The sequence below is a fragment of the Podarcis raffonei genome, chromosome 9 (assembly GCF_027172205.1).
Source record: "Podarcis raffonei isolate rPodRaf1 chromosome 9, rPodRaf1.pri, whole genome shotgun sequence".
Taxonomy (NCBI): Eukaryota; Metazoa; Chordata; class Lepidosauria; order Squamata; family Lacertidae; genus Podarcis; species Podarcis raffonei.
In genome coordinates, this window is record NC_070610.1 from 40,547,937 (window position 1) to 40,561,575 (window position 13,639).

Consider the following 13,639-nt stretch of genomic DNA (forward strand, 5'->3'; position numbering starts at 1 on the left):
AATCTACTTTTGAATGGAGAAGTTGTGGAATTCCCTCCACACAAAGATGCAGCTGGCTTCTTTACAGTACAGCTTTTTTCGCAGCTCATTACCCTGGCCTTTGATAGCTGTGAGGTGTGATTTAAATTGTATAATACTTAAAATTGCATTAGATTTTCATGTAAATTCTTTTATCTGATTTTAAACCGTGTGACGGTCTTGCAACTTGCCCTGGGACCTTAAGGTCAAGGGTATGTGTAAGAAATCCTGTAATAAAGAAATGAAGTTATTGGAGCAGAAAATGTCAATTCTATAGAGGAAGTATGAGGTATTCAAAAGGTTTTTGTGTTGCCTATCTGTCACAAATGTATCCCAGGATGTTTGCAAACTATTTCAATGAGGTTAATCCAAGCCAGGAACCCCTGGAACTACCACCCCTGCAAGGTAAAGGGTTTCTTACTTGGCTTTGGGAAGGTTGTGCAAAGGTTCTGGCAGTGTCCCTGAGCTCTCCTGCAATTTCCCAAAGCTTGGCACCTTGCTCACCTTCGGGGAAGGGAAATAAATGGAGAGTGGGTTTTCTACCCCTCTCCCTTTATTTATTTCCCTCCCATCCCCATCTGCACAAAGCTGTGATCACATAAGTAAAATAAGTGTAAGATGCGACTTGCCTGTATAACACTTCTGCTTTTATTCACAGTGCATTTAACCAACATAAACATGGCAGAGTGCGTGTGTTTGCCAGTTAATGTTTTAATGCAAAGTTAGGCTCAAATATATCATGAAACAGATATGAGCACAAAAAAATTGCCACTGTTTATTTAAATAACAATCACTATTCTTGGATGATTGGTCTAATCTTCATGCTGGCTTTCTTCAGTGAATGCCAGGACCCTTTCCAATTCATCCATACTATGCCATCATCTGTTCCGTGTTTTGCCATTTCTGAGGTATAATGCCCACCCCAGTAGTATCTGCCATTTGGATTGGCGGAATGGCAACGATTGTACCACCAACCACCACCGTCTTCTTTTGAACACTGTTTCTTTGGGTCTGGATTTGGCCTGCGGGTTGAAATATACAAAAGGTATATTTTACATGCACCAATAAAAAAGTAAATGCATAATCTGCAAATCCAACATATATTAATTTATATTATTAACTGTTTTCAATTCTGAATTTTAAAGTGCCCTGGTGAAGGGCGGGTAATAGATTTAAATTAATAGTAATAGTAATGATAATGATAATTACAACCATAATAAATGTAATTGTGCACCCAGTAATAGCTGTATCTTCCTTGGACAAAGTAATCTCTATTAATCAACCAGGAGATCATCCTATGGTTCTCCGAATGATGACTTAAATAAATTATATAGTTTATAACTCTTAACACTAGGATACTTTTTATAATCTGTTCCAGCCTGAACATGTCTACATGTCTAATCAAAAGTAGCTCCCCCGAATTAGAAACATGCCCCCCCAAGCCTGACGGATGTATCTGTGTGCCCATCAGCCATCGGTGTTCATTTATTGCAATGGTAATAAACTATGTCAGCCCAACAGGATGCAGTTGTGTAACATCAAGAGTTGCAAAGGAAGCAATTCATCTCTAGTCAAACCCAAATGTGTCCCAAGTGTGTGTGCCAGAGTACAGTAGCAAACCAAGTACAAATGCATACACATACCAGCCATCATTGTCTCTGTCAAAAGTGCTGAAGAACATGCTATTGTGGATTGTCATTGTTCGATTTTCACCATACAGCTGTGACGCTCCTTCTAACAAGGCATTTCCAGCTGTGCCCCTGTAGTTACTAACTGAAAGCTGATACTTGTTTGCTTCCCCCTGAATGCTGAATCCTCCATAGTGTGCTTTAACCTTATCACCATTCCAGTCTTCCAGTTCAATTAAAAGCTCAGTGGGTCCCATTTTGGTAAGCTGGCTGATTTTGTCATTTCCGAGCCAATATTCACCTGTGGGATAATGAAAACACATTGGCTAAAGAGATCTTCAAAGGGGTTTCTTTGTCCTAAATCTGTAAAACCTGAACCAAACAAGGCAGTTCCAAGAATTATGAGAACACCTAGCTGGACAATGAGTTAAAACCATATGTCATTTTTTTAAAACAACAGAAACAGAGAAATCTTGCTTATCCCTGCTCTTCTAATCACCCCAATGCAACCAACAGTCTTTTATTGCTTTATGTAAGAGGAAAGTTCAGAGACTGTTAAGACAGCTACAGAAAACACTTCTTGACACTGTTTTGCTGTACAAACTTTATGCATCTATAGAAAAAAGAAGCAAAGGTAGTCATTATACTGAGTGGGACTATTGACCTACTTTGCTCAGTGCTGTCAGCACTGACTGGCAGCATCTGTCCAGGGTTTTTGGCAAGGGACTCCCCCAACCCTACCCAGAGAAGCTGGAGAATGAACTTGAAACCTTCCACATACAAGGCAGATGGTCTACCACTAAGAAGTCATGCACCTCCCAAGTTGCAGTATGTCCTCTCACATTCTTCACCAGCCAAAGCAGCTGATAATAGTTCATTAATAAGAAGCTGCTCAGAGTCAAGATTCTTACCAGGGGTGTCACAATAGTTCTTTCCACCACTGGATGCAACATTTCCAAACCCTTTTTTATAGGAATCCCATGTTCTTCCAAAGTTAACACTGCCATCTTGGCGGTTTTGAATAAGAAGCCAGCCTGGAAAAGGTAAAAGGATACAAAAAACACCAGTCATTAACCAAAACAAAGGAAAGAAGAAGAAGAAATATGCTGGCACAGGTCATTTTAGTGTATCATCAATATGGCCTCAATAATTTGTGTCTCTGTGTGTCTGAATGTACTGGTATATAGAAGACTTCAGTAAAAGAAATAGCTGCACGTCTATCTAAAGGACATGCACTGTCTATTTGGACATTCTCATATCATTTCAATAGCAGAACTTATCAGTGGATCATTGCTTGTGATCATTGCTTAACTACCAAATACTTAATTTCAAAGTAAAGTTGACAGGCTGTAACTGTTTTCTTGTTAACGCAAAAGCTGCAGGTGCAATACAGCTGGTGCAAATTCCTTTGCCACTCTTTCGGTTCTCTTTAATCAAGATAGTAGCAGCTTCAAATGGGCAGCTTCAGTGAGTCTTCTCCCTGAATAGCCTCCCCCTTTCTCCTTGCCACTGTCACCTGGACTTGCTCTCTCCCTCTGGGACCAATCCACACCACTGCCTAGAAGGCAAGTGGTGGCACAGTTCCTTCACCTTGCTCTTATCTCTGTTTGCATCCTGGAAGGGGCAGATGATCAGGCAGTAACAGCACAGATGGGGAGGGGCAAGGGGTCCTGGTAATCAGCAAGGAGCTCCTGTGGGCCACTGGCCTAACTCACCTCCATTGTCTGTTTTCATGTCGCAATAAACTCTGTATGGTTTGAAAAAAGGATCCGGTTGGACGAGATACATTTCAGATGTTTCACCTCCTTTCCGAATTATGTCTTCGCACTCTGCAATCAGAAAGCCATGATATATGTTGCTGAGCAAGCTACAAAAATCTTTCCCTCCCCCCAATAGCTTGGTATTAGCAGAACCAATTACATACAGGCGTAAAATTGTTTACTGCCTCCCACTTTCTTTCTAAAGGATGAATGAAATTGAGAGGATGAAAGGAAGGAAAGAATACAGTCCCTGTACTGTCCCACTCACATCCCTCAAACACGGAGTTTTCATAGGGTCTTTGTGTTTAGGGTCCACACCCAATACTTTAGGGGATCCTACTGATGTGAAAAGTCTTTCCTCCACCCGTTTTGTTAAAATACAAGGTTCCCTCAGTAGAATGAGGTAATAAGAGATTTTCATTAGCTTAAGCCGGCATGTCAGTGAACCAGTTACCACTAGGGCCATCAACCAATTGGTTGGTTGAAAGGAAGGAGAGGAGAACAGCAGGCAAGTTGGCCTTAGGCCAAGAATGTGGAACCTGCAGCTCTCCAGACATTGCTGGACTACAACTTCCATCATCCCTGACCATGCTGATCAGGGATGATGGGATCTAAGAATCCAACAATAACTGGAGGACCACACATTCCCTGTCACTGTCATAGACCTTGGGATGAAGTTACAGGGCTGCTGTAGCCAGACCATCACCAGCCACAATGGGCACAGAAGCTGTAGCTGAGGGTCAGATTGCCCTGCTCATTATTTGGTGGTCACAAGAGATGCCTCATTGGAGATGACAGTGCGGTGTAAGGGTCTCTGTGAATGTGCTGGTGGCACCCTCAAGGCTACCTGTGCACCTGTCAAACTGCGGAGCAAGACAAGTCAGGGAAGAGAGAGATTACCTTTGCCCGACACCACAGGTATATTGCATGAAACAGTACAGGGAGAGCGACAGTCTTGCAACTGAGAGGTGACAGTTTTTTGCAGCTCTTGTATTTTCTTTTGCAAACTATCCACAACTGAACGAAGAAGTCGCAGGTTAGTTGGGATGTTGTTGTCTAGGTTATCTTTGATGAAAGTGTAGTGCTCCTCAACCTCCTTGTTGTATTGAGAAATTACATTCTGGTTATCTGGGGGGGAAAACAAATTCATGTATACTTTTTTTTTAAAAAAAACTGCTAACAGAATAAAAGAGCATTTATTGTGTCAGTACATAGACCATAGCAGACTTTTTTCACCCAATAGGCTAGTAATCCGACACTGACTCCCACTGCCCTTGCATTCCTCTGCTGCATCCTTTGTGTATTTCTTTAGATTGGAAGCACCTTGAGGCAGAGAACTGACCTCTCATTCTTTGTAAAACAGCATCAGTGTTAATAACACTTATCCAGAGGAAACCCACTGAAGTTAATGGACACGACTAATTTAAGTTCATTAATTTCAATGGATCTAGTCTGAGTAGGACTTAAAGGTAAAGGGACCCCTGACCGTTAAGTCCAGTCACAGACGACTCTGGGGTTGCAGCGCTCATCTCGCTTTACTGGTTGAGGGAGCCAGCGTTTGTCCGCAGACAGCTTCCGGGTCATGTGGCCAGCATAACTAAGCTGCTTCTGGCAAACCAGAGCAGTGCATGGAAACGCTGTTTACCTTCCCGCCAGAGCGGTACCTACTTATCTACTTGCACTTTGATATGCTTTCGAACTGCTAGGTTGGCAAGAGGAGTAGGACTTAGCCGCATATGTATGGAGGGTACAATAGAAATGATAAATACTAATACAGTATGTTATAAACCATGATCAAAATTTCACTTCTGCTTTATCTCCTGGACAAGCACTTCAGATGTTTGTAGATGACATCTGCCTATCTGGTCCAGCACAAGAGTCAGGAATTATTACCCTGATTAGAGATTGATGGCTGGCTGATATGATCAAACTGCCATACTGCTAAATGTGTCATTTTCACACATGGTTCGTACATTCCAGTCCCAATATAAATCTATTCAAAATAGACAGCAGTGTTTAAGTTTTCATTTAATGCTATTTTTATGTATGATTTTAATGTCTCTCCTTTTTTCTATTTTTGTTGTGTAAGTCACCTTGAGATACCCAATTACAAAAATATAACTAATACATAAAGGTAAGAACTAAAAGAATTTTTTTAAGCATTCTGCTGTCCCACCACATGTTTGTGCGGGGAGTGTGGTCACGAATGTGCCCCCTGGTGGTCTTTATTATCATTCATCTTTCTCGAGAAGCCTTTCAGGATACCCAGAGCAAGGCAGTTTTGCCTATGAATTGATTTGCAGCACATGATAAATGACAATAGCAGGGTTTACCTAGTATTTGTTTCTGTTTCTTTGCTAGCCTCTCATCCAGCAGATGGGTATAAGAATATATAGTTGAAGTGGACTGCTCTAGCTTCTGCACTTTGTCTGTTAGATCCTGCACAGTTGGCTTCACCGTCCTTTCCTGTTTCAGCAGCGCAGTCCGCAGCTCACATCCAGTTGGGCATAAGACTCCCTGTAAAAAGCACACACACACAAACACAATGCAGCTGAATGCAGTAGGTTAGAGTTAACATGACATTAAGTACATTTTTTAAATTCAATGTGGATGCTTTTTTAAAAAAGTAGCGATGCCATCCCATAGTGCTTGGGTGTGGGTGTGTATGGAGTTCTGCATAGGTAAAAAAAAAAGAGAGAGACACATAATTGGCCCTGTCTTTCTGATTGCTTAATTCATACATGACCATGAGTGATATGGAACTGAATCACAAGAAGGTTACCTCCACAGAATTTCAGGCATATAGGGATCGGGCATACAAAGTAGGTGCTAACAAATCAATTAATTGGCTAGCCACACATTTGCAGCTGGTTTTGTCATAACAGATGGCTAGTAATTGGGGGAGATAAAGAATAGAATGTCTGTGTTATGATGTGTAAACAAGATGAGTTCTTAAACCATTAAAATAGCAATTGTTTTAAAGCAGCTGCCATATAAATACCTGATGGCCACACAGATGTTTCACTACAGACCCGGCAAAGTAGCTCTGATGCAAGCTCCCCAGCAGTGCATGTTTGTAATTTTTGAAATATCAGGATTACAGCCCAAAGCAAACCAACAAGAAATGGACTGATAAGCGCATATACTTTCCCACCAAAGTGCTTCCGAGAGGTAGCCGTATCAAAGAGGATGAAACCTACTACTTGCTCTTAAGAATTATTGTCCCACCACACTAGTAATGCACATAAACCTACCAGCTCTTCCGACATATGTTTGCAGCCTCCATGGTCAGGGAATACAATCTGCTCTCTTTTTCGGCCAGCCACAGGTGGTTTGGTTGGACGAGCCCGATATCGAAAGCCACTACTGGGAGGAAGAGGAGCTGGGCGGAGAGTTGGATATGGCTCCCGTTTTTTGTTCAGTGGCCTGTGACCTCGTGCATCTACTCCATCGCCGTCAACCTGTTCACCAACGGCAGTGGGAGGATAAACAATCCTGTTACTGTTATAATCTGCAAACAATTTATGTTATAAAAAGAATACGTCGTGCATCTACCGAAGTATTTATTCCTCCAAAGTTTTGTTCATTTTCCAGTTGCTCTCTCCTGTGTAGTTTGGGGAGGGGCTGGGGCTGCGTATTTTTAAAGTTTTTCCATATGTCCTTAATGGTTTAAAATGTTTTCATCTATTTTACTTATTTTTCTTTAACCTGTACTGTTTTGCTGCTTTGTCATGTTCCACCTGGGCTCCTTTGGCAGGAATGGCAGGATGGAAATTGAATAAATAAAGCTGGCAGGTTCACATGTAACCACAAGCCATAGTTAAAACAAACTAAGGTTTTTAAGCCAACAACAAACCATGGCTTCAGATTGTGGTTTGTTGGCAGTGAATAAAGCACAGTTAAGCACTGGGCAGGGTTTATGTGTAATACTAAGTCATGGTTTAATAAACCATGGGTTAGTATTATGAACAAACCAGGCCTGCTCTAGTATTTTGGACTGGAGCAGGGGGCACAGGGGTCATCAAGGAAGCTCAGAATAAAACTGTATGCGGAAATCTGTGGTTGGAGGCAAATAAATTCTTCAATATATTTGACATTCTTTTGAAACCCATTAAGGGATGGGGAAATCACTTAGCATGTGATCTGGAGAATAACAGCAGATAGAGAAATGCCTGCCTATTTATTCTTTGCTTGCAAATGCACCCTTCCCAGCATATTGTTAATTGGAAAAAACTGCATTGAAATGTGCACTTTGGTCCTAACAATTATGAGGTTTTGTGCTTACAAATACATAAAGATGCATAAGGAATAGGGCTAATATCCTTTAGATATTCCTAACCTAACATCCCAATGAAATGAACAAAACCTGAGAAAAAATGAATCCAAAAGCAATGGAAGGCAAAAATCAATTTTAAGATAAAATGAGATAATATATTACAGTACAAATAATTACCCATTGAACTTCATTCAAAAGATTAACTGAATTCACAAAAGGTGACAGTGTTCCCATAGATAAAGTTCATGTGCTATTGAATTGTCATGTTAGAGAAATTTTCTTCCCCCTGATGGTATCATGTCCTTTTCAGTATCTTATGTGGAAACAGTCAAACTATACCTGAATAATCCCATGAGGACCAGCAGGCCATCCTCACCCCACCCGCCAGCTTTATTTCAAGAAATGAATGATAAATGTCTCTGGAATGGCAATATTAAATAAATTCTTAAATTGGAGGTAAGTGCATTTTTTTCCACATACACAATTATTTGACAGCAAATTATAAGCAAATATATAAGTTTCTGGAACGGAATCCATAATTGTCACCATTATGTGGTTTGTTTTTCTTTAATTAAGAAGAAAACTCGGTCTTACCGGAGCTGCGGTTGTGGTTACCTATATAAAGGAAAAGGGAAGAAAGAAGGGAAAAGGATCAGCATTAATAACACATAACTCAAGAATTCAGCCCTTCTTTCCTACATGTTTAATTTGCAAATTATTATTTCCTTAATGCAAATAAAACAGTATTAGGTTTTGCCTCTATTTTCTGAAATCTAAACCAAAAATGCGAACACATAATTATTATTATTTTTTTAAAAAAACCTTTATATTCTAACCTCCTCTTCATCATCATAGTCAACAGCAGCCTGGGATTTAACGATGACAACAACAGAAAGGAGAAACAGCAACAGTAGTTTCATGATTTTGGGTTGCGGGAGCATCTTAGCAGCTTCTCTCCCCTCTGTAAAATCAGAGAAAGCAAGTCAGTGATCATATATAAATGAATCAACCTGAAGTATCTTAGCCGGTTAACGATAGGTCTGCCGTCCCACACACTGTTAATATTTAACCTAAATGTTCAGAGTTTGTGCCTGGACAAAGTCTCCAGTTGAGCAACATCTTTTGCTATGTACCATCTTCAAGGGAGGACAAATGGGTGTCATTTAAATATAGCCATGTTCATTTGCGGAAATTAAAAATGTTGTAGTCGTAAGAAATTGGGTAAAGAAAACAGACTAGCAGTGTTTGTAACTGTAATCAGGGTCTTGATAGTCTTGTTCCTTCGTCTCCTTTTTGCTCTTCAGGTCTCAGCAACCCTGACCCAAAGCTATGTATAACTACATTGTCTCAGATCTAAAGAAAATTAAATGTCATCCTTTAAGTCCCATTGAAATCAATAGGGAGAGTTATGTGTTGTGACTATGCCCCATTAATTCCTATAGAGTTGGTCTTTCCTTTACTCACGTGTAGTTTCCAGTCTGTTACTGTAATTTTACATACCCTTACTGTGGTTTTGGATATTTTTCATACTTTGTAAATTCTAACCTGGTCTTCAAACGGCATTGCATGCTGCCCATCCTAAACCACGTCATCTCCATTTTAAAAAGTGCAATTTATCCTTCAACCTTAAGTCTCACTGTGCAACAGATCAGCAGCTTTGAATGCTTACACAATGAGAAGAGCTTGTGCAAATCTTTAATGTGGCACATCTGCCAGATTAACCAGATGATGATTTTTATTTAAGCTTATTAGTTGCATGCTACCTCAAGCTTTCTCCACGCCAAACAAAGATTTATAAGCATCTATAATCTCCCTTCTAACAGTGCCTATCTAAGTGAGATTGAGTGGTATCAGATCTCCTGCTGCAATCCAAGCCCTGCTGGCTTGGGCCAGCCAGCACAGGAGATACATGTGTGACTTATCTCCTTTTTTCCTGACATGGCTCTACTTGGAGAATGGCCGTAGCTCAATGGTATAGCATCTGCCTTGCATGGTGAAGATCCTAGTATCTCCAGGAAAGGGTGGGAAATACTCCTGCCATAAAACTTGGGGGAGCCATTGCCAGGCAGCGCAGATGAGCCAGATGTACTGAGGGTCTGACTCTGCATGTGGTAGCTTCTATGTAAATTATGCCAGCTTCAGGAAGTCTAATCCTGGGGCCCAACAAACATACAGAGATGGTCTCTGTCCTACCAGTGGACATACTTTGGGGCTTAATATTGACTACTACTAGTGAAAGGACTGCCAGCGGTAACTCTAAGTCTGCAGAAATATCCATGAGTATAGTCATACCTTGGAAGTCAAACGGAATCCGTTCCGAAGTCCGTTCAACTTCCAAAGCGTTCGGAAACCAAGGCATGGCTTCTGATTGGCTGCAGGAAGCCCCTACAGCCAACCGGAAGCTGTGTCGGACATTCAGGTTCCTAAGAACAAACCGGAACACTTACTTCCGGGATTGTGGCGTTCGGGAGCCAAAACGTTTGACTCACAAGGCGTTCAGGATCCAAGGTACAACTGTAGTTGCTAGAATACCAGTTGATAGAATAACAGCTGCTGGGAACTTGAGCTCAAATCCTGTTTGCAAGCTTCCCAAAGGCATCTAGTTGAGAACAGAATGCTGGACTAGATGGGTCATTGGCCTGATCCAGCAGGCTCTTCTTATGTCATAATGTCGTGTAAATACCACTTCCCAGAACAGCAGTTGGAGCACACAGGATAAACAGAAGTTTGTATATAGCCAAAAACATGACTATCTGGAGATATTTAACACTTTTTAGCAAATGTATAGACATACAAAATTGTGCTATACTTGGAAGTCTCACTGAGAGTTCAATAGGACTTACTCCCAGGACCAGAGTTCTTGAAGCTCAGACTTTGGGACACCCATTCCTGAACATATTTACTGGTATCTATTATTTATTGGCTTGTCTCAGCCTAGGAGTATGTGGAAATGGAGCAGTGAATACAAGTGTCCCACAAACCCACCTAACCCTGCTCCCACTAAGGAAAATAAAAACCACCAGCATTAACTCTGGCTATAGCCATTAAAAGCTGGAACAAATAAAAATGTCTCCCAGCACTTCTTGAAAATGATTATGTTCAAGCCTTGAATATCTATGGGGTGGAAATTACACAATTTTAGGGTAACACCAAGAACCTCTCTTTGCATATCCTTGTTGTTCAAATATGGCAAATAGGTAATACAGTATGTTCATTTCCTTGACCTGTTATGAACTACGTTGCTTTTTCTTTTTTTGATGAGGCAGGAAAACGACCATCTTAGCAATTATTGGAAGGTACAGTAATTCATTCTACTGAGAGAGAATATGTAGCAGATTCTTCTAGCTCAAGAGGTGGAGGTGAAGAGTTTTTCTTAAAACAAGAAAATGTTGGCTGACATTTCTCCTTTTCCTAGGCTTTCCTCTTATTTACCTATATATTTGGACAGTGGAGAACAGAGATCCTAAACTGCATCGTTTGCCTTGTTGGTTTGTTCAGTCATGGTGCAATGCCCTGCTTTGACTGATAAGCCAAGGCCACTAGTTAGTGACTCTCAGATCAAATGATATGTCTGTGTGCAGCTCTGCAGAATTCTATGAGTAGGCCACAGATAAGCCACTGTGTTTGTGCAAGAGGGGGCTCTTTACTGGTTGTTAACTTATTTAGAAATGTCCTTTTCCCCCAAGCAGGGTTGCAAACCTACTCTGTCTTTTAAAAGAGCAGTGCAAACATGAAATCTCTCTCTGGCCCTCTCAAATTGTAGTCTGAAGGCAACAAATATTTGTAGTAGTTTCTCGTAAGTGAGAATACATCATGACAATATGCTGGAAGCAAGCAAGTACACACACACACTTTTAAAGATTAATGTGTGGGATGCTTCCTGTTTATTTTCATCAGCTGACTTAACCCGGTTGTGAAATTTAGCATGGAACTTGAACTAAACAATTAAAAAAAGCTTTGAAAGCTCTCCAGAAAAGTGGGACTCATCAAATGAATAAACAAACAATTTAAAAGACTTCTGTCCATATCCAAAATAGTTAGCTGTAAAAATATTTGGAAGAAACTATAATCTGATACGATCTGGGATTTGTTTGTTTTTTGAAACTTCTTCGAAGGAATTTGAATCTTGGCTATCTCTAGCTCTAAGGGCAAGCAAGGATCTTTTTTAGAAACAGTGCAGCAGCATTTCTACACATACATGCCTGGCAGCATGCATGTTTGCTCAGAAGTAAACCACACTGAGTTCATTGGGGCTTACTCACAGATAGGTATGTATAATATCAGAGCCAAGTAAATCTTGCCAGATTTCTAATGTTAAAAAAACAGAATCTTTTTCTTGGGGTCAATGAAAAGCTAACTCATGCACTCTTCTGTTCAGAATCTGTAACTACACTTAGTGCCCTCTGAGGTACAAAACATAACTGAAGCCATCCGATTAAACTTGTCCACAGATGTAGTGGAACTCAGTTTTACAATAATTATTACGCAATGCTGTACACACGCACACACAAACATTCCACAGCCACTTTTGCAATTCATTATATTCAGTGTATCTTGACGTAATGGGTGCTGCCTTGAGCACAATATTCCCATTTTTATTTTCACAAATTTGCTTTAAGCATTATTCAGTAGCGGCGTCAGAAAAAACTTGGTGAGCAAGAATTGAGTTGCCACCATTTCTGCAGAGCAAGCAGCAATGCTAACAGCTACGACATCTCAGAACTTAATTTATTTACTACACAAAGGTAGAAACAAATAAAATGATTTAAAACAGCAAAAATAAGTAAAAATCCACAAACAATAAATTACTGCAGTGACCCAGGGAAAATTAAAATATGTTACTATACCAGAAGTGAAGGCAGCCCTCAATATGAAAAAGGTTCCTCACCCATGATATAAAGGTGGCATTTGAACTGCTGTAGTGCATTACGGTAGTTTCAGCACACGGATAGTCATATAGCATTCATAGGAAGCTGTGTTATGTCAAGTCAGACCATTGGTCCACCTGGGTCAGTACCATCTGCATTGACTGGTGACTGCTTTCCACGGGTTTTATCCGTCCATCCAATGAGTACCTTTTACATGCTAAGGATGTGCTTAACTGCTGAACCACAGCTCTTCCTGGTTACTTCCCAACACTGCCACAGTTTAATACCTTTGGAAAACTATCCAGCATCACTGATGTACATGGGATTGGAGCAGCCTTATTCCCACTAAGTTTAAAGGGATTATTCCAAAGGACTGCAGCTTCAGTTAGTCAGATAGCACAGTAAAATCCAATCTGATACCTTACCCTGGCATGTTCTGCAGCCTTACTTAAACGGAATTGATTCCTGGATCATACCAAAATATGTTTCAGATGAGTAAATAACAATGATAAAATGTGTGTTTGAGTGGGAGGGGTGTGTTATTCTTGTTTTTATTATGTATTTTGTCTTTTTCATTTTGTCATTTTATATTGTGAACCACTCTGAAATCTATGGATAAAGGGCGATATACAAATTTAATTAATAATAAGTTCGCAATGGTCCTATGGCTCTGTGGCTTTCAGTTTCAGAGCATTTTTGTTCACAAACCTCCAAGCTCCTGATTATAAATATCACTGGATGGCGTGACGCCCCGTAGGTGTTTCTATGAGAATGGCTAATGGGGAAAGAAACAGAAACACGGGGGTTTGAATTGCATCCTTCTCACGCGCTTCCCTGGAAGTCCCACGGGGACTCGCTCTCTAGCCAGGCGCATATGGCATACGGCAAGGGCGTGAGGCTGCCGCCACACTGTCTTGAGCCATCAATTCATCTCTCTCCGGCTCTCAGCCCCCTTTGCTACGTGCGGGGTTGCCGTTTCGAGCGGGCAGCCCTCCGGTGACGCCATCAAGCGAGCGCCCGGCACTGGGTGGAACCGAAGAGGTTCCGCCCTAAACGCTGCCCCGCGCAGGCGCAGCAGAGGGAACATCG

General features: G+C 40.9%; 1 protein-coding gene and 1 long non-coding RNA gene across 2 annotated transcripts; one reads left to right on the top strand and one right to left on the bottom strand.

The window, feature by feature from the left end:
• Positions 1 to 643: 643 nt before the first annotated feature.
• On the bottom strand, positions 644 to 8,683 carry FGB (fibrinogen beta chain). Its single transcript, XM_053403065.1, has 9 exons — positions 8,519 to 8,683; positions 8,277 to 8,297; positions 6,661 to 6,867; positions 5,740 to 5,923; positions 4,307 to 4,534; positions 3,362 to 3,475; positions 2,558 to 2,680; positions 1,662 to 1,947; positions 644 to 1,040 (listed from the first exon to the last, which is right to left on the bottom strand). The coding sequence occupies exons 1-9, from the start codon at positions 8,621 to 8,623 to the stop codon at positions 812 to 814; spliced, it is 1,497 nt and encodes a 498-aa protein (XP_053259040.1). The 5' UTR covers positions 8,624 to 8,683; the 3' UTR covers positions 644 to 811.
• Positions 7,332 to 8,651, top strand: LOC128420961 (uncharacterized). The gene is made up of 2 exons (XR_008332186.1): positions 7,332 to 8,138; positions 8,259 to 8,651. It is a non-coding gene; the product is annotated as an uncharacterized LOC128420961 (long non-coding RNA).
• Positions 8,684 to 13,639: the final 4,956 nt, after the last annotated feature.